The sequence below is a fragment of the Ammodytes marinus genome (assembly GCF_949987685.1).
Source record: "Ammodytes marinus genome assembly, chromosome: 12".
In the NCBI taxonomy this organism is placed as follows: domain Eukaryota; kingdom Metazoa; phylum Chordata; class Actinopteri; order Uranoscopiformes; family Ammodytidae; genus Ammodytes; species Ammodytes marinus.
In genome coordinates this window covers 30,072,584-30,096,360 of record NC_137216.1, presented here as the reverse complement: position 1 = coordinate 30,096,360, position 23,777 = coordinate 30,072,584, and the positions used below count along the sequence as shown (strand labels likewise).

At 40.6% G+C, this 23,777-nt stretch overlaps 1 protein-coding gene across 1 annotated transcript in view; it reads left to right on the top strand.

Moving 5' to 3' along the window:
• ttn.1 (titin, tandem duplicate 1) overlaps positions 1-23,777 on the top strand; it is a gene marked incomplete at its 5' end in the record, with an annotated part of 234,322 nt that overhangs the window by 148,876 nt on the left and 61,669 nt on the right. Inside the window, 27 exons of the mRNA XM_080038532.1 lie at positions 807-1,106; positions 1,698-1,991; positions 2,368-5,337; positions 5,737-6,057; positions 6,655-6,939; positions 7,525-7,830; positions 8,578-8,741; positions 9,134-9,365; positions 10,047-10,322; positions 10,687-10,986; positions 11,706-12,008; positions 12,474-12,773; positions 12,959-13,246; positions 13,722-14,024; positions 14,363-14,665; positions 15,660-15,965; positions 16,778-17,065; positions 17,664-17,954; positions 18,481-18,768; positions 19,085-19,367; positions 19,724-20,031; positions 20,328-20,432; positions 20,966-21,163; positions 21,745-21,875; positions 22,131-22,296; positions 22,550-23,137; positions 23,428-23,730. Of these exons, the coding sequence (XP_079894658.1) occupies positions 807-1,106; positions 1,698-1,991; positions 2,368-5,337; positions 5,737-6,057; positions 6,655-6,939; positions 7,525-7,830; positions 8,578-8,741; positions 9,134-9,365; positions 10,047-10,322; positions 10,687-10,986; positions 11,706-12,008; positions 12,474-12,773; positions 12,959-13,246; positions 13,722-14,024; positions 14,363-14,665; positions 15,660-15,965; positions 16,778-17,065; positions 17,664-17,954; positions 18,481-18,768; positions 19,085-19,367; positions 19,724-20,031; positions 20,328-20,432; positions 20,966-21,163; positions 21,745-21,875; positions 22,131-22,296; positions 22,550-23,137; positions 23,428-23,730 (10,200 nt within the window). The remainder of the gene's footprint in view (positions 1-806; positions 1,107-1,697; positions 1,992-2,367; positions 5,338-5,736; positions 6,058-6,654; positions 6,940-7,524; positions 7,831-8,577; positions 8,742-9,133; positions 9,366-10,046; positions 10,323-10,686; positions 10,987-11,705; positions 12,009-12,473; positions 12,774-12,958; positions 13,247-13,721; positions 14,025-14,362; positions 14,666-15,659; positions 15,966-16,777; positions 17,066-17,663; positions 17,955-18,480; positions 18,769-19,084; positions 19,368-19,723; positions 20,032-20,327; positions 20,433-20,965; positions 21,164-21,744; positions 21,876-22,130; positions 22,297-22,549; positions 23,138-23,427; positions 23,731-23,777) is intronic.

Genomic DNA, 23,777 nt, shown 5'->3' with positions numbered 1-23,777 from the left:
ATCAAGATAATTTCAGAAAACAGCCATCTTAAGTCCAAGGAGATGTATTTAAATTGTCTCTTTGGTTAAAAAAAAACTGTCAAAAAATAAATAAATAAATAATGTTCGTGTTTCTATAAGATAAGACAAAGAAAATCAGCATCAGTGTGTCCATACAATAGAGGAAAAATAATGAAAAAAAGGGCACTCATTACAGACAAAACCAATATTTTCAATAGTATTAATTAACCACTGTATCCTTCTTGCATCTTATTCCAAACGTACATTTAAAAAAAGGCATATCCGTAAACAATGCAAAAAAAACGATTGAAAACACTGACCTGAGTTTTCCAAAATATCACCGTTGGGCAGAGGTCTCAAAAAGCTCCAGTGTTAGTGTCCGGTTGTGATGTTCGCATGCGGGAAAAAAAAGGAAGAATAAGACAGGAAAAGACACTGTTACCAAAATGGCCAAAAAATCGAAATGGCCTTAGTTAGTCATGAACAAAACAGACTTGCAAAGATTAAGTTTGTGTTTCCATTCATACACAACATATTCAAAAAAAACATATTCGATGTTCACTTCACTCTAGTATTTTGGTTTTTGGTTTTCAATGTATGTAATTATTACTTTATAGTAACTGCCCACTTGTTTAATTTATTTTATTGTTTATTATATCTTATTTTAGATTTTTCTTTACTTGTTCGAAATATTTTTTCAGTTCAATTCAATTCAATTCAATTCAATTCAATTCAATTCAATTCAATTCAATTCAATTCAATTCAATTCAATTCAATTCAACCCTGTTTTGTTGTGTTTCCAACAGACAAGCCCTCTCCTCCCAGAGACTTGGCCATCTCAGAGGTGACCAGTGAGTCTGCCTACCTGACATGGAAAGCTCCCGAGGACAATGGCGGCGCTGTGGTGTCCCATTACGTGGTGGAGAAGAAGGATGTTGCCGCTGAGAAGTGGGTGCCCGTATCTGCTGCCAACAAGAAGCCCAGTCTCATGGCTCTGTACCTGATGGAAGGCATCCAGTACCTGTTCAGAGTCGCTGCTGAAAACCAGTTTGGAAAGAGTGACTACGTGACGACCAGGTCCCCCATGAAAGCTATTGATCCTCTCTGTGAGTACAAATCTGAATCATTGTATCATGTTTTAAAATGTACTTTCGAAAAAAAATTATTTTGCATCTTTGTGTACATTTTGTAGCTATTATTCCAGCAGGGCTCCACTCTCAGCAATGACAAAAGCGTTTCCAAATTACACGGTTGCAATGTTTCTCATAAAATCAAGGCTTTCTTATAATATTGCGCCTCGAATCGTGTATATTAAGCCATGACTTAATTCTTGTAACGTTCTCTTTACTTGGCCCTAATACTCTGTTGTAAAATATAAAGTGCATAGTGTTGCAAATAAGCAAGCCATTAAGACGAAGGGCAATACATAATTTAAACAATTTAAATCCACCGATATACTCACAATCAAGCATTCTTGGGTTCTTTTAATTTTCTTCTCTTGATTTTATTTGCTTGTTTTCTTTTTCTCTGTTGTTGTTTTTAATCTCTGTAAGGCACTTTGAGCAACTTTTGTATGAAAAGCGCGATATAAATAAAAAAATATTGATTGATTGATTGATTGATTGATTGATTGATTGATTGATTGATTGATTGATTGATTGATTGATTGATTGATTCTGTCCTTGACTACCATTCAGATCCTCCCGGTCCACCTAAGAACCTCCACCACACCGACGCCGATAAGACAGAGGTGTGGTTGGCTTGGGAATGGCCCGATCGCGACGGTGGAAGTGAAATCACCGGCTACATCGTGGAGCATCAGGAGGAAGGCACTCCGGACTGGGTCACCTTCAAGACCGTGAGCAACAACCACTCCCACGTGACAGGACTGGTGGAGGGCAAGACTTACCGCTTCAGGGTCAAGTCTCAGAATGCCATCGGTATCAGCCGTCCAGACACCAGCGTTCCTATCACCTGCCAGGAGAAAACATGTAAGAGACAAACTAATAATTATTTGCGCTCACTGACACTGAACTAAAGTGATTGATACAAGGTACTCCTCTGGGTTGTGGAAACATTGGGGTCGATATATGTATTTTAATCTGTGTTGACCTTGTATGTGTGTTGTCATGTATTTGTATTGTCTTTTATATGGAACTTTCAGAAATCATATACCCCAGCTTTAAGCGGATAATGATATTAATTGATTAATTAAATGTTTTTATTTAATTTCATTATTTTTATTATTTCTTTTATTTGAGCACATTTTAGCGCCGGCCTGACTGCATCACTAAATAGTTTAGCTTCCTTTGAAAATTAATTCAAATGAAAACATCCTAATATTGTTGCGGTTTTGTTCTGTTTCAGTGCCACCAACTATTGAAGTCGACGTGAAGCTAATTGAGGGTCTTGTTGTCAAAGCTGGACATCCTATTGTTCTTCCCGCCAAGATGACGGGCATCCCTACTCCCACTCCCAAATGGATGTCCGATGACAAGGAAGTCGTTTCTGAGGGTCGCATTCGCATTGACACTGAAGGACCATCCACCATTCTCAATATCCCCGAAAGCAAGAGAGGAGACACCGGAGAATACCTCCTTACTGTGGCCAATCCTTCCGGCAGCAAGACTGTCGCTTTGCATGTCACCGTGCTGGATCTCCCAGGTCCACCAGTGGGACCAATCAACATCTTAGAAGTCACCCCGGATCACATGATGATTCAATGGAGGCATCCCAAAGACGATGGTGGCACGCCTATCACCAGCTACATTGTGGAGAAGAAGGATGTTAAGAAGCCATGGGAGCCTTGGTCTGTCGTTAGCTCTAGTGGCATGAGCACCAAAGCCAAAGTGTCCCGTTTGGAGAAGGGTCGTGAATACATCGTGCGTGTGCGTGCTGAGAATAAGATTGGCATCGGCGCACCGCTCGAGAGCCCTCCCACCATTGCCAAGCACATGTTCAACCCACCGGGTCCACCAGGCCCGCCAGAGTGTTCCGATATCACAGAGAACGCTGTGACCGTGTCGTGGACCTTGCCCGACCACGATGGAGGTAGCCCCATTAGTGGATACGTGGTGGAACGCAGAGAAATGACAGGAAAGTGGATCCGTGTCAACAAAACTCCCGTGCTGGATCTGAGATACAGAGTCTCAGGCCTGTTTGAAGGCAACAGCTACGAGTTCAGAGTGTTTGCTGAGAACATTGCTGGTATCAGTGGACCTTCTCTCGTCTCCGACCCCATCAAAGCCGCTCGCCCCATCACTAAGCCTGGACCACCTGCCAATCTCAAGCTGAAGGATTGGAGCAAGAACTACGCAGATCTCTGCTGGACCAAACCCAACAGAGACGGTGGCGCGCCTATCCTGGGCTACGTGGTAGAGGCTCAAAAGTCAGGAAGCGCCCAATGGGACAGAATCAACAAAGATCTCATCAAGATTTGCGCTTACAGAGTGCAAGGCCTCTACGAAGGACTAGAGTACAGATTCCGCATCCGAGCCACTAACAGAGTGGGAGACAGTGAACCAAGGGAGCTCACTGAAACTGTCCTCGCAAAGGATATTTTGGTGCCTCCTGAGGTTGTTGTTGACATGTCTTGCCGCGACTCTCTCACAGTAAGAGCCGGTCAGATCATCAGCCTGATCACCAGAGTGAAAGGCAGACCCGATCCTGAGATCACTTGGTCAAAGGATGCCCGAGCAATGTCCCGGGACAAACGCACCGAGATGAACAACAACTACCCAATGTGTGAGCTCGTTATTGCTGAAGCAGTCAGGTCCGATTATGGTAAATATTCCATTTTGGCCAAGAACAGCAGTGGACAGGCTACAGCCACCATAATCGTCAACGTCTTGGACGTACCCGGACCTTGCATGAACTTGAGAGTAGCCTACGCGACCAAGAATAACTGCATGGTTACCTGGGAGAATCCCGAAGATATGGGAGGTACGGAGATCACGCAGTACATTATTGAGTCACGTCAGCCCAGCCAGAGAGGATGGACTGTGGTGTCCAACGACTGCACCAAGCGCATGATCAAAGCTCCTCTCACCGAAGGCCTCGAGTACTTCTTCCGTGTCAGTGCGGAGAACAAGATCGGTGCCGGTCCAACCATTGAGACAAAGACACCTGTGCTTGCTATCGATCCCATTGACAAACCTGGCGAGCCTATTGACTTCCAAATCGCTGAGATTGGCAAGACCTTCTGCTTCCTTAAGTGGAAGAAGCCGGATTACGATGGCGGTAGCCGCAACTTGGCTTATAACGTTGAGAAGAAACCCAAAGAGGCTGAGGAGTGGGAGAGGCTTCACAAGGGCGCAATCAAGGAGACTTACTTCATGGCTGATAGGTGTATCGAGAACCAGATCTACCAGTTCAGGGTTCAGACCAAGAACGAGGGCGGTGAGAGCAACTGGGTGACAACTCCAGAGGTTCTAGTCAAGGAACAGCTTGTGGAGCCTACAGTCAAGATCAAGCTGGATGCTACACTTATCGTCAAAGCAGGAGACTCCGCTGCTATTGAGGCGATAGTTTCGGGCAAGCCCCAGCCAGAGGTCAAGTGGACCAAAGATGAGAGCACCTCCGCGATCAGGAAGGGCCTAAGGCATTCGTTCGAAAGTGCTGCGGACTTCTCCAAGATGCTCATTTCCCCATCAAGGCGTACAGATAGTGGCAAATACATTGTTACTGTCACAAACAGTGCAGGAACTTGTTCTGCTCATGCTAAGATGATCGTGCTGGATAGACCTGGTCCAATCAGTGATCTTAAGGTGTCTGGTATTACCACAGACAGGTGCAATCTTGCCTGGGAGATCCCAGAAGACGATGGCGGCTGCGAAATCTACAACTACATTATTGAGAAATGTGATACGAAGAGAGGAGTCTGGTCCGTCCACTCCAACGCTGTCATCACCAACAAAGCTCGAGTCACAAGGCTCATCGAAGGCAACGAGTACATCTTCAGAGTCCGTGCTGAGAACAAGATGGGTCCCGGGCCTGCAGAGGAGAGTGAAGCTATCATGGCTGGCACACAGTTCAATGTGCCTGACGCTCCAGAGGCCCCAGAAGTCACCAAGATCGGTAGGGAGGAGATGACAGTTGTGTGGTCCGATCCTGAGAAAGATGGCGGAAAGCCGATTATTGGTTATCTGTTGGAGAAGAGGGAAGAGCACGCTGTTAGGTGGTCTCCCGTCACCAAGGATCCCAACCCTGCAACTCGTTTCACTGTCACCGGACTCCTGCCGCTCCACGACTACCAGTACAGAGTCAAGGCTGTTAATGAAATCGGCATCGGCAACCCAAGCAAGCCTTCTCGCACCATCACTGCCAAGGACACAGTCGGTATGTAACCAAATAGTTTTTTTTATTTTGTTCGATTTGTGATTAGATGTTCAATCCAACTTGGGGTGCACTGATTGCTTGCGGCCGATCCCGATTTTTACAAATAGTCTAACCTGCTGATACAGATTAAGAACTTTAATACACAGCATACACAAACATATCTTGGAACTCTCCTTTCTTTCATTCAAAACCAAACATTAAAAAACATAGGTGTATAAAACATATTTGTATTTAGTCTAGTGCTGTCAGTTTAACGTGTTTGTTTATGTCTCAATGTATGCACCTTATTCACCAAGACAGATTTCTTGTTGATGTAAAACCCTTCTTGGCAATAAATCTTTTCTGATTCTGATTCTATCTATGGCTTCATCTTCACACTGCCCTTATATCGTCCTACAGAGCCTCCCGCGCCTCCTACCAACCTGAAGGTGGTGGACAGCACAAAGACCTCCATCACCCTGGGCTGGGTCAAGCCCGTGTCCGACGGTGGAGCTCCACTCATTGGATACGTCGTAGAGATGAAGACGCAGGGAAGTGGCAAGAAGGGAGACGACGATTGGAAGAGATGCAACGTGGCCGCTCAGCTGGTCGTGTGCGAGTTCACGGTCTCCAGTCTGGACGAGAAGCTTGTGTATGTGTTCAGAGTGTCCGCTCAGAACCAGGTCGGCATGAGTCTGCCCTGCGATCTGGAGGGAGCCGTCATCCCCAAGGAGATTCTAGGTGAGGATTTTGATTGATTGATTGATTGATTGATTGATTGATTGATTGATTGATTGATTGATTTATTGATTGATTGATTGATTGATTGATTGATTGAAGTTTTTTCAGACATATCAAAAAAATACGAAAACAAAATGAAAAGCGTGAAAATACAATTAACAAAAATTATGTTTAAATTATTTCACAAAAAAGAAAACAAAAACAAATGACATATGCCTGAAAAGGAGAAGGAAGAAGTATTCAATTTCAATCGATTTCTGTTGTTTTTAGGCTAAAATAGATGACTTGATTGTAGTCCCGCATTGGGAAGGGAGTATTGAAACACTGCATGTGCATAGTGCTATGAATGATTATGGGAAGTTTTGTTGATGTAAATGCTTTGGAAGTTGGGTATTAAAAAAAACTAATATTGAGATAATGACCTTTAAAGATGGTTGTATAGGAGAAACATACATACAGACACACACACAGACACGGTTTAGTCAAATAAACACCTACATGTACATTGTGGACCTTTGACTTATACTAGTAAGATCAAAGACATGTTATGGAAGCTGAATGGCTCAACTTACACCTTCACCTTGTGTCTTCCAACAGAGTCTCCAGAGATTGACTTGGATGCCAGCTTGAGGGCTGGACTTCAGGTGAGAGCCGGATGTCCGATCAGGCTTTACGCTACGATCAAAGGCAGACCGGCCCCTACTGTCAACTGGAGGAGGATGGGCGTGGACAACGTCATCAGGAAGGGAAAGGTGGACATCATTGACACCATGACTTTCCTGGTCATCCCCGATAGCACGCGCTACGACTCGGGCAAATACTGTCTGACTGTACGCAGTGCAGCCGGAGAGAAGGCCGTGTTCGTCAACGTCAAGGTTCTGGGTAAGTCTTATTGATATTTTATTTTATTTTATTTTATTTTATTTTATTTTATTTTATTTTATTTTATTTTATTTTATTTTATTTTATTTTATTTTATTTTATTTTATTTTATTTTATTTTATTTTATTTTATTTTATTTTATTTTATTTTATTTTATTTTATTTTATTTTATTTTATTTTATTTTATTTTATTTTATTTTATTTTATTACAAGTTTACATTTGTTTCATTATTGGTGGGGACACATGAAAAAAATAAGAAATTTGAGCGTCAAACACTTAAATTCCCTGCATTCTAGTGAATAATTATGCAAAAATGTGTGGCTTTTCTGCATCAATTTATGGTGCAAATGTCTACTTTTGGGGTGTCAGAAATTGTTGGAAAATATAAAGTTACAGGTAAGAAACATTTCTAAGTAAAACCCTGAACTCTTTTTTTTTTTACCTCTTATGGGGTTGTCTTTCATATCAATATATTTTTTTTATCAAATACCCTGACTTTTACGCCTATGCAAGTTTAACCTAGTTGCAGTCGCAGTTTTTGTTGAATAAAATAAATAAAAATAAAATATATTTTTTTCCGACAGACACTCCGGGCCCCGTTGAGAATCTGGAAGGCAGTGACGTCAAAATGACATCAGTGATGCTCGCCTGGAATCCCACAGCAACCGACGGAGGCAGCGAGGTCACTCACTACACCGTTGAAAAGCGCGAGTTGGACCGCAAGACCTGGGCAATGGTGAAGGCCGACGTGGAGCCGGACAAGGTTCCTTTCAAAGTCACGGGTCTGATGCCCGGCACAGAGTACTACTTCAGGGTCTCAGCCGTCAACCAGTACGGCTCAGGAGTTCCCAGAATCACTCCCACTTCCTACATGGCCTCAGATCCTGTCAGTAAGTGTCATTCATTAGATAGGACACATCATGATGACGTTTTATTAGACCTTAGCATACTGAGCTGGCCTGAAATGTTCTGATCACATCACGTGTTTTAAGATAACTATCTCTATATTCTGCCGATTTTAACATGGATTTAAAAACTGGATTAATATTTTTAAGGCCTCAGATCCTGTCAGTAAGTGTCATCCCTTAGATAGAAGTCCTTTGGCTAGGATTCCCTCGAAAAAGAGGTTTTTAATCTCAATGGGACTTTCCTGGATAAATAAAGGTTAAATCAAATAAAAAATAGGGTTCTTACAGAGTCTGGAAAGGTTGGAAAATGCTTGATTTAAAATTTTCAATGTTTGAAATGTGCTTAAAATCTGAATACATTACTAGAAATGCTCGATTTTCTCCACTTTGCACAAATCTGACTTTGTCACAATCAATAAAGTACTGTCTAGTTTACACAAAAACTAAAATTCAATACCTTTATGTTGAGCTAGCCATATTATTGAAAAATATGATCTAATTAATTGTTAGATTTAATTATTAATGTTCAACAAATATTTAAATATAAAATAATGGGTTTTGCTTCAATACCTTCCACATTATTAGATCCAGTAACAAAAAAAAAATGCCACAGAAAAGGAAAAAAAAGCGCTTTTATTGGGGCTGAGAAAATCGGCTAAAAAGCGCTATATAAGTCAAGTCCATTTACCATTTCACCTTAACACATCGGTCTATTTTCATTTTCTCTAGGCAAGCCCGATCCTTGCGAGAAGATTGAGGTTCTTGAGATCACTAAGAACAGCGCGGCAGTGGGCTGGACCAAGCCTTCCAGAGACGGTGGAGCCAAAATCGATGGATACGTGATTGAATACATTGAGGTTAAACCGCCACCGGAGCCGCCAGCACCTGTCGAGGTTTGTCACACAATCAATCAAAATTACAGCTCCGGAAAAAATTAAGAGACCAGTCTGGATTTTTCCTAAATCTTCATCTCTACATTACTTATTGAAAATGTCATGTTTTCAAGAAGAAAATGTCTCATAAATCAGACAATGAACAGTTTATGAACAAATACTTTTGCAATTCAGAATAGTGCAATTGCACCTTCAGAATAGTGCTTAGAATGATTATGAAAAGTTAAGTTGATAGTTGACAGTAAGTGCTTTAGAAATTGAGATTTGTGGTTCAGGGTTATGAAAAAAAACAATATTTTTGCTTGTAGTTTCTTAAGACCTTTAGTTAAATGCTCATACACAACTTTGAGCTATATTTTTCTACATTATAATAATATCTTGATTTCAAACAGCTTGCAGAGGGCGAAGAAGCCCCTCCCCCGCCGCCCCCAGTGGTCGAGGAGGAAGAGGAGGAACCAGAGAAGGAGGTGTGGAACGCCTACACCACCGTCAAGGGTCTTTCCATCAGCATCAGCGGCCTGAAGGAGGGCAAGAGATACAAGTTCAGAGTGGCCGCTAAGAACATCATGGGCTGCAGCTCGTTTACAGAGACTAGGCAGCCCACCGAGATCAAGGAACAGATGTGTAAGTTGTTATTTATAATTAGTTCATTCTGATTGGCTGGAGAACATTCCATAGGTGTGGATTAACCCCTGATGTATGGACACCTAGATGGAACTGTTTACATTCTGTCCACTTTAACGTGTCGCCGCTGATTAAACAGTGTTGATAAGGGATTTATAAAGCCTAAAATATCCTGCCGTGCAATAGCCTCTGACCACCACAGGATGGCGCTTTGAACCATTATACCATGATAAGCCAACTCTTAAATGATCTTAGATTTAAAATCTTATTTGAATATGAAATGTGCTTATCTAATTGAACCCCCTACTTAGCACATTTATAACTGAATACTATAACTGTATAACCAAAGTGCTGTTCAGTGCAAAGGGTCAAATAAAAGACTCAAATACGTCATACAATAACATGTCAAAAGTAACATTAAAAGTAAACTCAATAGTAAAGTATTAGTAGGCACTGTTGGGATAAAACATTCTCATCTAGAGAAGAGAGAAGAGGGGTGTCTCTAATAATCAAAGTCAAAATGTATTTCTATAGCACATTTAAAAACAACATCAGTTGACCAAAGTGCTGTACAAGATACAATACAAAACAACAATAACAAAACAAAAAAAACCAATCAGTATCCCTAGATAATCTCCTGAATATAATGAATTGTATTTTCCCATGTGATCCCCCCTACAGTGGAGCCTAAGATTGTGATGGTAGAGACAGCCGGAGCGAGAGCCGGCGCTAAGCTGAGAGTGGAGGCCGTAGTGTCTGGTAAACCGTCCCCGTCGTGTCAGTGGATGCGTGGGGACAATGTGGTGGTGCCGTCCAGCCGTCTGGCCGTCCATCAGTCCGGAAACCTGTGTGTGCTGATCATCAAAGACGTGTCGCGCACAGACAGCGGAGAATACAGTCTGGTGGCTGAGAACAGCTCCGCTAAGGTGGTGCAGCCGCTCAAGGTTGTCATTCAAGGTGGGTGCTACTGATTATTATTATTTTTTTTTTTTCACAAAATATTTATTGCAGTTTTTCTAATTTCACAACACACAAACAAACACTTGCATCATCACAACATATATTTAAAAAAAAAGTGTTACTGTTACCTTCTGTTACAAGATCATTTTAAAGGAATTGTCCCAACAATGTTTCAGTTCAAACTAACTTCCAAAAAATGTACGCACAGTAAAAGGGATGGTTTCTGTCGCCTTTGACTTGACTCCGAGAGTGAGGCAACAAGCTATTCAACTATTTCTTTCAAGTTTAACTTTGGACATGTGTGTTCTGGGTAGGACTTCAACTTTTTCTGATCTAAACCCTCTGTTCTCTGTATTTCCAGACATCCCCGGCGCTCCCGAAGGCCCCGTTGTGATCAGTGACATCGACGCAGACGCTTGCTCCCTGGCGTGGAACAAACCGCTGGAAGACGGCGGCAGCAACATCACAAACTACGTGGTGGAGAAATGTGACGTGACGCGCGGTGACTGGGTGTCAGCTACTTCGTCAGGCCTGAAAACAAGCTGCAGACTGGGCAAGCTCATCCCAGGGAAAGAGTACGCCTTCCGTATCCGCGCTGAGAACCGCTACGGTGTGTCGGACCCACTGCAGTCTGACAGGATGGTCGCCAAGTTCCCCTTCGGTAAGGTTCACTTATTTTGTGTATTTTATTTAACCTTCATTTCTACTCGAGATATCATTGAGGGGTGAACCTCATTTGCAATGATGTCGAGAAAGAAAAACAACAATACATACACAATATACAATGCAAATACATCAAATACACAACAAGAAAAATATTACTTATAATTTAAAAAATATTATGTTAAGCGGTTGTTAAAAATGCATTTTCAGCATGTTTTAAAAAAAAGAAAATGTCTCATTTATCAGACGATCAGACAATTAACAACATATGAAAAAATTATTCTGTAATAACCTTCAGAATAGTGCTAAGAATGATTATGGAAAGTTTAGTCTCTGTAAGTAATTTTTTAGTATTTATATCTGGACGTTTTATTTTAATGGTCATTTTATTCTGATATCAAAACAATTGAAACCTTTAAACCTGATATTGTTTACTTTGTGAAAACCTAGACTTTTATGCTACTCCATATACATCTTATGAACTATGTTGCAATGTGATGAAAGGAAAACTCAGTGGGCTTTACATTCCACTGTATGGAATGTAAAGCCCACTGAGGTAAATGTCTATTTGTGATATTGGGCTATACAAATAAAACTGATTTGATTTGATTTGATTTGATTTGAAAGTAATTTGAAAAAAATAAAAAAAAACTGCTCTAGAACTTCCATTCCAAACCTTATTAAACTTATCTCTGTTATCCGTCCCACCCAACACAGAGGTTCCTAGCGAACCCTTAAACTGCCGCATCAACAAGACCAACAAGGACTGTATGTTTGTGGCCTGGGACCCTCCGGAGAGCGACAACGGTAGCCCCATCACCGGCTACTACATCGAGCGCAAGGAGAGGAACAGTCTACTGTGGGTGAAGGCTAACGACACAGTGGTACGCACCACAGAGTACCCATGTGCCGGCCTTATCGAGGGCCTGGAATACACATTCAGAGTGTCAGCTATCAACCGCGCCGGACAGGGCAAACCAAGCAAGAAGACAGACTTTGTCACTGCCAGAACGCCCGTTGGTGAGTGGAACGCGAATGTGACAACATCTATTGTATATATTTTTTTTAACTTCTTTTTATTGAGTTTTTACATTATGAAAAATTACAAAATCAACATTGAAATATATCAACATCTCCCCACCCTACCCCCCTGCCTGATGTACAATTAAGTGCATATAAATAACACACACACACAAAAAAAATATCTATTGTATTTTGTTGAAGTCGAGACACTGCAATAGTGGGGAATAGGGGAGAATGTTTTATGGATATGATCATGTTATTTCGCAAGTTCATTACTGACATTAAAACAATTTTTTTTTGGCAAGTTTTTCAGAAATGTTTGAATAAATATGTTAATTTGGCAATATTTAGTTATTTGTGTATTTTTTAATTTTAAGAACACATGTAAAATAGAATTTAAAATACACTTTTTGCCTTAATCTTGCTTTGTTCATTTGCTAACTCCTCTATTTGCTCCAACAGACACTCCCGGCAAACCTGAAGTCCTGGATGTCACCAAGAACTCAGTGACTCTCGTTTGGACTCGTCCTAAGAACGACGGTGGCAGTAAAATCATCGGCTACTACGTGGAGTCCATGCGTGTTCCAGGGGACACTTGGATCCGCGTTAACACCAGCAGCCAGAACTGTCCGCGTGAGGAATACACAGTCACCGGTTTGGAGAGAGACCTGACCTTCCAGTTTAGAGTCATCGCCAAAACCGCCGTCAATGTCAGCAAACCCTCCGAGCCCACAGACGCTATCCTCGTCTCAGATGAGCATGGTGAGACATGGTTTTAATTTAACTTAATTTAATTCATTCTATTTTAAGGTTTTGTGGGTTTTTTTGTTAATTTTCTTCCTTTTCTTTTCTTACCAGCATGTTAGTTGAAGTCCGCAAGTCAGATCCCTAGTCATAACACTTTCACACTTTTTCTCATCCGTCTTTCCACACACACACACACACAGTCCCTCCCAGGATTGAGCTGACAGCCCGTATGGAGAGGGGCTTCAAGGTGAAGGCAGGCAGCACTGTCCTGCTAGAGGCGGATGTGTTCGGTAAGCCCATGCCCCGAGTCACATGGAAGAGAGCGGACGACAGCCTGAAGTCTGCAGAGGGCCAAGTCATCACCCAGCAAAGACACCACTTCGCTCTAGAGATGAGCGCAGTCACGAAGGAACACACCGCCACCTACACCATCCACGCCGAGAACGCTAGTGGAACCAAGACCGCAGAGATCATAGTCAACGTTCTGGGTGAGTCAAACGTAACCTAAACTTTGCCCCAGTTTTGTTTTAGCTTTGTTTTGTTTCTTGTGTACTTATAGCTTATTTTCTTAATAATTTTGTCTTAGTTATTTATTTCACTTTTTTTCTGTATTCCTTGTGTGTTTATGTGAGGGAGGGGGAGGGGGGAGGAGGAGGGGGGAGAGGGGGTTGGGTGTTGTGTATGTATTGTATGTGTTTACTTATTCTGTAAAATAAAACCACTAAAATAAAAATAAAAAACATAACCTAACCTAAACAATATTTACATTAGATACATTCTAAATGCTAAGTGGTGCAAAGGAATCTTTTGTTCAATATAAAACAGTAGCCTATGTATAAAATGATGAAAAATATTTACAATATGTGCAATATGCAGTCAACTGGATGTACATTTAAGTTTTGATATGAGGGGGACAAATTTGAATCTTCTAAAAAAATGTTCCATTATTCTGTGTCTGCTCAGATGCTCCCGGCCCTCCTGCGAAGGCCGAATACGTGGAGGTGTTTGCCACCAGCATCAAGATGACCTGGGAGCCTCCACTGCTGGACGGAGGAGCCGCCATCAGCAACTACATCGTGGACAAGCGTGAGACCAGCCGAGCCAACTGGGCCCAGGTCTGCAACAAGATCAGCGGAGACTGCCTGGAGTACACCGTGGGCAAACTGATCGAAGGAAGGGAATACCAGTTCAGGATCAGAGCAGAGAACGGCTGGGGAGTCGGAGAACCGCTTGTCACAGGCCCGTGCATCGCCAAGAACCCATTCAGTGAGTAACAACCTCTTTTATATACAATATGGCATATACATATATACATACAGCCCCGGAAAAAATGAAGAGACCAGTCTGGAATTTTTCTTCAATCTTCATCTCTACATTACTTATTGAAAATGCTCTTAATGACAAAAAAATTATTGGAATTTGGTAGAAATGTTGTCAGTAGTTTATATTATAAAACCAAAATGTTCATTCTACTCAAACATATGCCTAGAAATAGTAAAACGAGAGACACTGAACATTTGGAGTGGTCTCTTCATTTTTTCCGGAGCTGTATACTGTATATTTTAACATCTAAACTCATATCTAACCCTTTCTCTCTTTTGCAGCTGTCCCCGGTGTTTGCGAGGCCCCATTGATCACCAACGTGACTAAAGACCATATGACGGTGAGCTGGAAGGAGCCTTTGGACGACGGCAAGTCCCCGATCTTAGGCTACGTTCTGGAGAAGAAAGAGACCAACGAGTTGCGCTGGACCAAGTGTAACAGAAAGCCCATGATGGAGCGCACACAGGAGTTCATCGGACTGTCTGAAGGAGCAGAGTACGAATTCAGAGTCAGCGCTGTTAATCTGGGCGGAGCCGGGAAACCAAGCGAGCCTTCTGCTTCCGCCATGTGCCAGAATCCCATCAGTGAGTCACATTACTTTTTTTTTTAAAGATTATTTTTTGGCATTTTCAAGCTTTATTAGATAGTACAGAGTTGAAATGAGGAGACAGAGAGAGAGGGGGGGTTGACCTGCAGTAAAGGTCCACGGGTCGGATTTGAACTCGCGATCACTGCAACGAAGGCCGGAGCCAATATGGTACGCGCTCTATCCACTACGCCACCGGAGCGCCCCTAGTCACATTACTTTTAAATATTTTTATTTATTTTTATTTATTTAACCTTTACTTATACTCGAGATATCATAGAGGGGTGCACCCTCATTTGCAATGATGTCGAGAAACAAAAACAACAATACATACACAATATACAATGCAAATACATCAAATACATAATAAGCTGGTAAAGACAAGCATTCTAGACAGAGGTGTAGAGTGGCAAAATAAAATGAAATCGGTAAAAGTACAATACGGCCTAATTAAAACAGTTACAGGTAGAGTTTGTTAGATTTAAGATAGTATAGTAGTTTAAATTGGTTAAAGGATATCATGGTATTCATTTTAATCTGTTGCTGTATATATATATGAAACTAAACACGCACAAAAGAGGCCTAGGGAATGACAATAAACTCATTGGAAAGTAGGTTCCCAATATTTAAAAAATCAAAAGCACATTTTATTTAAGTGTTTACCTTGTTTAGCTAAAAAGATTTTTCAAATTTGAGGGCATTATCAGCCATTCTTGAGCTGGCCATAAAGCAAATTTGATGTTAAAAAAAATTATGGGTGCCATACATGACCACGATGACTGGGTTCGATTCCAGCCCGCGGTCATTCTCTGCATGTCACTCCCCTCTCTGCCCCATTTCAACTCTATCTCTACACTATCAATAAAGCATAAAAATGCAAAAAAAAAAAAAAAAAAAGTAAATAACAAAGGGGAGCACTGTACAATGAGGTGAGATGAGAGACACATACTGTATTTTCCCAATATCTAATCGCACAATATGCTATCTTTCAGCTCCTCCCGGCCCTGTGGTGAACCCCAGTGCTGTGGACACCTCTTGTGAGACCATCAGTCTAACATGGACTGAACCAGCTAACATTGGTGGAAGCCCCATCATCGGCTACCTGGTGGAGTCCAAGAGAGCCAACACCACAGATTGGATCAGGTGCAATGTGCCCAGGAACCTCCAAGACACACACTACACCGTCCAGAACCTCATCGAGAAGGCCGAGTACCAGTGTCGTATCACTGCTGTGAATAAGGTCGGATTCGGAGAGCCTGTGGAAGTACCAGGCACACACGTTGCCAAAAACATCGTCGGTATGTATGAGTTTGATTTACTACGCCTCTGAGTTTTTTACAGCAATTTAGTGTCCAAAGTTTTTACCAAACAGATTTTTCATTTTATAAATCAAAAAATACTATGTACAGGTTTTAAAAAAAATATTTTCAGCATGTTTTGTAGGCGAAAATGTCGTCAAATCATAAATCATATTGACAACATATGAACAAATCCTTCTGTAATAACCTTCAGAATAGTGCTGAGAATGATTATAGAAAGTTTAGTTGATGTACGTGCTTTAGAAGTTGAGATTTTTTGGTTCAGATTACAACTAACTTTGAGATAATGGCCGTTAAAGATGGTTGTATAGGAGAAATATACAGACGCAAACAGACAAGGTTTAGTCAAATAAACACCTGAATGTACATGTTTTGATTAGTATGTACTTATTTGTATTTTATGTCAAAGCACTTTGTAAACCATTGGTTTTAAAGGTGCTACATAAATAAATATATTATTATGATTATGATTATGATTATTATTATTATGATTATTATTATTATTATTATTATTATTATTATTATTATTATTATTATTATTATTATTATTATTATTATTATTATTATTGTCATTATTATCATTATTATCATCACTATCATTCTTCTTCTTCTTCTTCTTCTTCTTCTTCTTCTTCTTCTTCTTCTTCTTCTTCTTCTTCTTCTTCTTCTTCTTCTTCTTCTTCTTCTTATTATTATTATTATTATTATTATTATTATTATTATTATTATTATTATTATTATTATTATTATTATACTAATCGTCGTAAATCTCTCTCTCAAATCTTCTTCAGTTCCCCCGGAGGCCACGCTCAGTGCAGAGCTGAAGGAAGGCATAACACTGAATGCTGGTGTCACCATGAGACTATACGCCACCATAAAGGGACGTCCCCATCCAAAGATCATCTGGGCAAAGATGAACTCAAATATCAAAGACCGCCAGGGAGTGCTCATCAAGTCTTCTCTCACCGACACTAGTCTGATAGTGGAGAACGTCAACAGATACGATGCCGGCAAATACATCTTGAACCTGGAGAGCACCGCTGGCATGAAGATGTACACCATTGTCGTCAAGGTTATTGGTGAGCGCAGGATTTTTATTATTATTTATTATCTATTTAATTAGAAAATAAATTGATGTTAAGTTTTTTTATATGATATTATTATTATTTAATTTTTTTAAATTATTTATTCAATTAGAAAAACTAGTTTATCTCAATGTGTTTGCCTCGCGCAGGATTTTTGTTATATTTTATCTATTTAATTCGAAAATTAGTTGATGTTAGGTTTGTTTGCCTTGGATGTATCAAGGGATTTTTAAGTCATAAGTGAAATTTTTTTTTTAAATAAATGAATATAGAAGTAAATAATTCCTTTAGAACTTAAAAGTGCAGCCTCGGTTCTGTAAGATAAAAAGGTATTTAGATGTTCTGTAGAACTACTTAGAACAGTGCAATAGCAACTTAACTAAATAAATCTAGAAATAATATTGCTTGCGTTGGCGCACTCGACAACCCAAGCATCTCTTGCTGAAATAGATGTATTGAGACATCCAATCATATTCAGAAATAGTATTAAAAAAAAGGGAAGATAAATAGATTTTTTTGAGTTTTGGGGGTTTAAATTTTTTTTAAAGTCGCTTTTTCTAAATAGTTGTCCCTCCTTATCTCTCTCTCCCAGATTCCCCCGGACCCCCAGTCAACCTGATGGTGAAGGAATCCTGTAAGGACAGCGTGTCTATCTATTGGGACGCTCCTCTGATAGACGGAGGATCAGAAGTCACTCACTACGTGGTGGAGAAGCGCGACACGGAGAGGAAAGCCTGGTCCATCGTTAAGAATGACGTGATCAAGACTTCGTTCAAAGTGCCAGACCTGGACGCAGGACGCTCCTACTGTTTCAGAGTGTCTGCGGTGAATTCACTGGGAGTCGGAGAGGCCTGTGAGACCGCAGATTCAATCAGAGCATCCGGTGGGTTGGATTAGAATATTTCACGCTTGAGATTTTTAGAAGTTTATTTTTGTTTTATTTTTACTTTACTTTAATTTTTTAACTGAGTTTTAAAAATATATATATATTTTTGATACTAAAATATATCAATAATGAATTTATATTTTTTGGGAGTAAATTTGGAATAAATATGCAAGAAATTATACTACACATTTGTTATTAACATGTAAGTAATACATTGTATTTTGTAAAATTATATATTTGGATGAGTTATAAAAAAAATATGACTGAGGAAGTTTGTTAACTATTCGAAGACGGAATATTTGGACAATGCATAAAGTCGTAATTTTACGAGAAAATAAATCCAAAAAATTAAGAGAATAAATTACGAATTTATTCTCAATTTTTTTATATATTTTTTTATATTGCATTATAATTATTTTCTGTATGACCCTGTCTATTGTCTTTTACATGTTCCAAATACATATCAATCAAAATCAAATTCTTGCTAATATCAAACTCACTTCCATCATTTCTACCTTTACAGAGGAGCCTGGACCAGTCATGGACTTCAAGACGTTGCTGATCACTAAGAATTCCTGCACATTGAGCTGGAAGAAACCGCTGACCGACGGAGGCAGTCGCATCGTCTGCTACGTGCTGGAAGTTCTCAACGGAGACGACACCTTCAAGGAACTCATGAGGTCCAAGAACATGCAGTTCAGTGCCAAGGACTTGATTGAGGACCGCGAGTACACATACAGTGTTAAGGCTGTGAACGACTCTGGAGAGAGCGCCGCCAAGGAGCTTAAAGTCATCGCAAAGGACCAGATTAGTAAGTGAATTTGACCATGTTTTTCTTTTTTTTTTTTTTCAATATTTTATTTTTCATATTTTTTCAACTTTACAACAGTAACAAGACACAAACAAAACATAACATGTCACCACATACTGTATATCAACATTATGTGTCTGCCAGTGTACAAAGAAACATTAGTCTCTCAGATATTATAGTGCATTCTCCGAAAGGAGAGTGGTTAGCAAAACACTAAGCAGATCAGAACCCTCGAGACACATTTTGTAGGAAAGTGTGTATAATCTTCCAGAAAATTGTTTAAAAAAAATGTCCATTCCTCCTTTCCGTTCTACAGTCGTTCCCAGCTGTGACTTGAGGGAGCTTCCCAACATGTGCTACATCGCCAAAGAAGGCACCAATGTCCGTCTGAAGATCCCCGTTGCTGGTAAACCCACGCCAAAGATCTCCTGGAAGAAGGGAGACGACGAGGACCTGACCGACAGCGGCAGAGTGTGTGCTGAATCTTCTTCAGTCAACACAACTCTCATCATCAGAGATTGCCAGAGGAGTGACGCCTCCAAATACACAATCACTCTGAGGAACAGTGCTGGAACCAAGGAGTCCACCATTTTCATCAGGTATGAATAGGCATGGGTGTAACTTCATTTAAACTCCGAAAGAAAGAAAGGTTAATATCTAGGAATTAGCCTTTTTTTAATTATTTCATAAATCAAAATATATTATGTGCAGGTCTTACAAATGCATTCAATCAGCATGCAAATCAGCAAATCAGACCATTAAGAACATATGAAACAAATCTTTCTGCCATCAAATAAACACCTTAAGGTAGATTTAGGACCTTTGATTTATTCTGGTATGAAAGAAGATATGTTATGGAAGCTAAATAGCCAAAAATCGCAAAATGACCAGTGCTTAAAAAAATCTATATTTTTGCCTGCTGTGTCTCACCCCCACTACTCCTCTATTCTTTCAGGGTGGTGGGTAAACCTGGCATCCCTATCGGACCCGTTAAGTTCAAGGAAGTTACCGCTGACGGTGCCACGCTGAAATGGGTCGCTCCCAAAGACGATGGCGGCTCGGAGATCACAAACTACATCCTCGAGAAGAGGGATTCGGTCACCAACATGTGGGTGACTGTGTCGTCCACCGTTGACGAAAACATGTTCAGAGTGAGCGGTCTCCACGAGGGAACGGAATACATCTTCAGAGTGAAAGCAGAGAACAAGTACGGAATCAGTGAAGGACTCAAGTCAGATGCCATCATTGCTAAACATCCATTCAGTAAGTGACTGTTACTCATATACTTGATCTATCTATCTATCTATCTATCTATCTATCTATCTATCTATCTATCTATCTATCTATCTATCTATCTATCTATCTATCTATCTATCTATCTATCTATCTATCTATCTATCTATCTATCTATCTATCTATCCATCCATCCATCCATCCATCCATCCATCCATCCATCCATCCATCCATCCATCCATCCATCCATCCATCCATCCATCCATCCATCCATCCATCCATCTATATTCTATTCTTCTCTGAACTATAAAACTGTTTTTGTGCAGATGTTCCCGAGGCTCCCGCTCCACCTGAGGTGATGAGCATGCGTTGTAACTCTGCTTACCTCGCCTGGGCCGATCCCAGGAAGACTGGAGGATCTCCCATCACAGGTCAGTGCTTCTATAAAGGATAGCCGTGTCACAATCTCAATTCTAGATCGATCGAAATGATGTCACAAACTTGACCTTAGACTTTTAAGGTGGGAATGTCCTGGACATTTTAGACCGCGTACCGGTTCTTAACAGATTTTTCAAATTATCCGCTTTTTATTAAGCAACTTCGGGATGTTATATGGAGTTAATAGAGATTCTCTCACTTATGACACCATGTTGTCCATCTTTAGAAATAAGAATTTAAACAATAAATAAGTTATTATGGCGGTAAACCAATTATCATCAATTAGATTAGCCTAGACTGGCACAGAAATATGGGATTTAAGAAAAGAAGAAAAACAACTGAAACTTGAATGGAGGATTTAGATAATTGTGACACCACTGATAAGTTACCTTAACTACTGTAAAAAAAAAATTTTTTTTCATTTGACATAGTTTTTCTCTCTGCTTCTTACAGCATTTAAATTGATATCCATATGATGTGTACATGGCATGTGAGTTTAATTTTCTTTCTTTTTTCTTTCGTTTAGGTTACCATGTTGAGTTCAAGGAGAGAAACAGTATGCTGTGGAAGAGAGCTTCCCCCACCGTGCTGATGATGAGGGAACATAAGGTCGCTGGTCTGACTGAAGGCTTGGAGTACGAGTTCAGAGTCATGGCAGTTAACCTGGCCGGCGTCGGCAAACCAAGCCTTCCCACAGACCCACGGGTGGCACTGGACCCTATTGGTGAGTCTAAAATCAGTGATCCAATATCTCTACCTACGACATCTATTGCAGCATGTCCGTCCTGGGAGAGGGATCCTTTACTCTGTCAACTCTCCCTGAGGTTTCTCAATTGTTTTAATCCTGATAAAGGGTTTTTACTGGGAGTTTTTTCTCAGCCGAGCTTAGGGTCTAAGGGCAGAGAGGGTGTCGTACTGTATGGAATGTAAAGCCCATTGAGGCAAATGTCTATTTGTGATATTGGGCTACACAAATAAAACTGATTTGTTTGATTTGATTTATCGATATCGGGTCCGATATGGCTGCAATTTACTTGTCGGATATGACAATTTTATTTTGAATGTATCTGTCTTCTTAATGCCTCTGTAAAGCATTTAGAATTGTCTTGTGTCTGAATTGTGCTATAGAACTAAAGCTGCCTTGTATGCGTATAACAATTATGTTATTGAACAGTATCGGTATCGGAAAATATTCCAAAACCCAGATATCAGAATCATATCGGAACTAAAAAAAAAAATTGGATAGGTGCATGTCTATTTTATCAGTGCTGTGTAATAATATTGTTTGTATGCTAATCTTATCAGATACCCCTGGTAAACCTGACGTGATCAGCATCTCCAGAAGCACAGTGACCCTGCAGTGGACGGAGCCACAGTTCGACGGTGGCCACAGATTGACCGGCTACATCGTTGAGAAGCGCGACCTGCCTTCTAAGGTCTGAATTGAATTGAATTGAATTAAAATTTTTTTTATTTCGAACAAGTAAATAATAAAAAATTAAAAGAAGCAATAATAAACAATAAAAGACAAGAAACAAGTGGACAGTTACAATAAAGTAATATTTACACACGATGAAAACCACAAATGAAAATAAACTGTCTAACACTTGCTTTACCTGTTCGAAAAGGGGTGAGAAGAAGAAAACGTATTTAATCTCACCTCTTCTCCCTGATTTATTTATCTATAATAGGTCTGGGTGAAGGCCAACACCGTGAATGTTGTGGATCCTGCCTACACTGTGAAGGATCTGCAGGAGGGTTGCAAGTATGAGTTTAGGATCAGAGCAAAGAATGCCGCTGGCGCCATCAGCCCGCCGTCCGAGCAAACGGATACCATTCTCTGCGCCGATGAATATGGTGAGATATAAACGACTTGTGTTTTAATGAATGTCTTGTAGAGTTAGTTCGATTTTGTGTATATTTTTTTAACAGACTTTGTCCTCGTTATTAGGATGTTTTTTTCATGAATGCATTGATGTTTTTACTTAGATTTTCTTTACATCTTTAATCTTTTCGCAAGTGTTATTATTATAATTATTAGCATATTTAAAATGATATTTTTGCCCCAATTTGTGATAATCTAAGTTTTTCTTATTATTTTGTCCAACAGCTGCACCAACCATCATAATCGACTCTCACGTGATGGAAGGTCTGACCGTCCGAGCCGGAGACACCATTGTCATCACTGCCACAAGCATTTTGGGCAAACCTGCTCCAACCTCATGCTGGTCTAAGGGTGGAAAGTATTTCAAACCATCCGATCTTGTTAGCATCGAGACCACTGCAACTTCTTCAACTCTTAACGTCAAGTACGCCAGTAGGAAGGATTCTGGAGATTACATCATCACTGCCAGCAACCCCTTCGGTGTCAAAGAAGAAACAGTTAAGGTCACTGTTCTGGACGTTCCCGGAACTCCCGGACCCATTGAATGCAGCGGCATCTCGTCTGAAAAGGTCACCCTTACCTGGACAGCTCCCACCGAAGACGGAGGCTCTCCTATCAAGCATTATGCCATTGAGAAGAGAGAGACCAGCCGTCTACTTTGGACCATCCTGGAAAAGAAGGTCCTCGATTGTCACTATGTGGCTCACAAGCTCATCCAGGGCAACGAATACTTCTTCAGAGTCTCTGCTGTCAACCAGTACGGTGCCAGTGAACCATCTCACTCCGAGGCATGCAAGATGGTCGATAGATTTGGTAAGTGAAGTTAGTTGTTGTATTCCGCAGTTAATGCTACATCTGACAATTGTGCTTTTTTTTAAGTCGATACACTGCAGGCTTTGGTCAAATAAACACCTAAATTTGGACCTTTGATTTATGCTAGTATGAAAGAAGTCATGTTATAGAATCAACATGGACACATATCTCTAGATTGACCAATGATTGCCTGCAGTGACTCAACCTTAAAGATGAAATAGATATGGAAGGAACACAATCTATGTCGATTTCATGAATCATGAATGTGTTTCTTCTATCCATGTGTGCAGGTCCTCCTGGTCCACCATCTAGACCAGATGTTGACAAGGTCGATGGACATTCGGCCACTGTGTCCTGGAAGAGGCCAATTGAGGATGGAGGAAGTGACATCACAGGTTACTGTGTTGAGAAGAAGGAGAAGAAGGGCATGAGATGGGTCAGGGCATCCAAGAAATCCATTGCTGAGCTCACCTACGAAGTCACCGGTCTCACTCAAGACATTGAGTATGAGTTCCGCGTCATTGCTGAGAACAAAGCCGGACCGGGAGAGCCAAGTGACCCATCAATGCCTGTCCGAACAATAGTTGTTGCCTGTAAGTATAAAAAAATAATTTGTTTCACCCAGTTTTTAAAGAAAGCT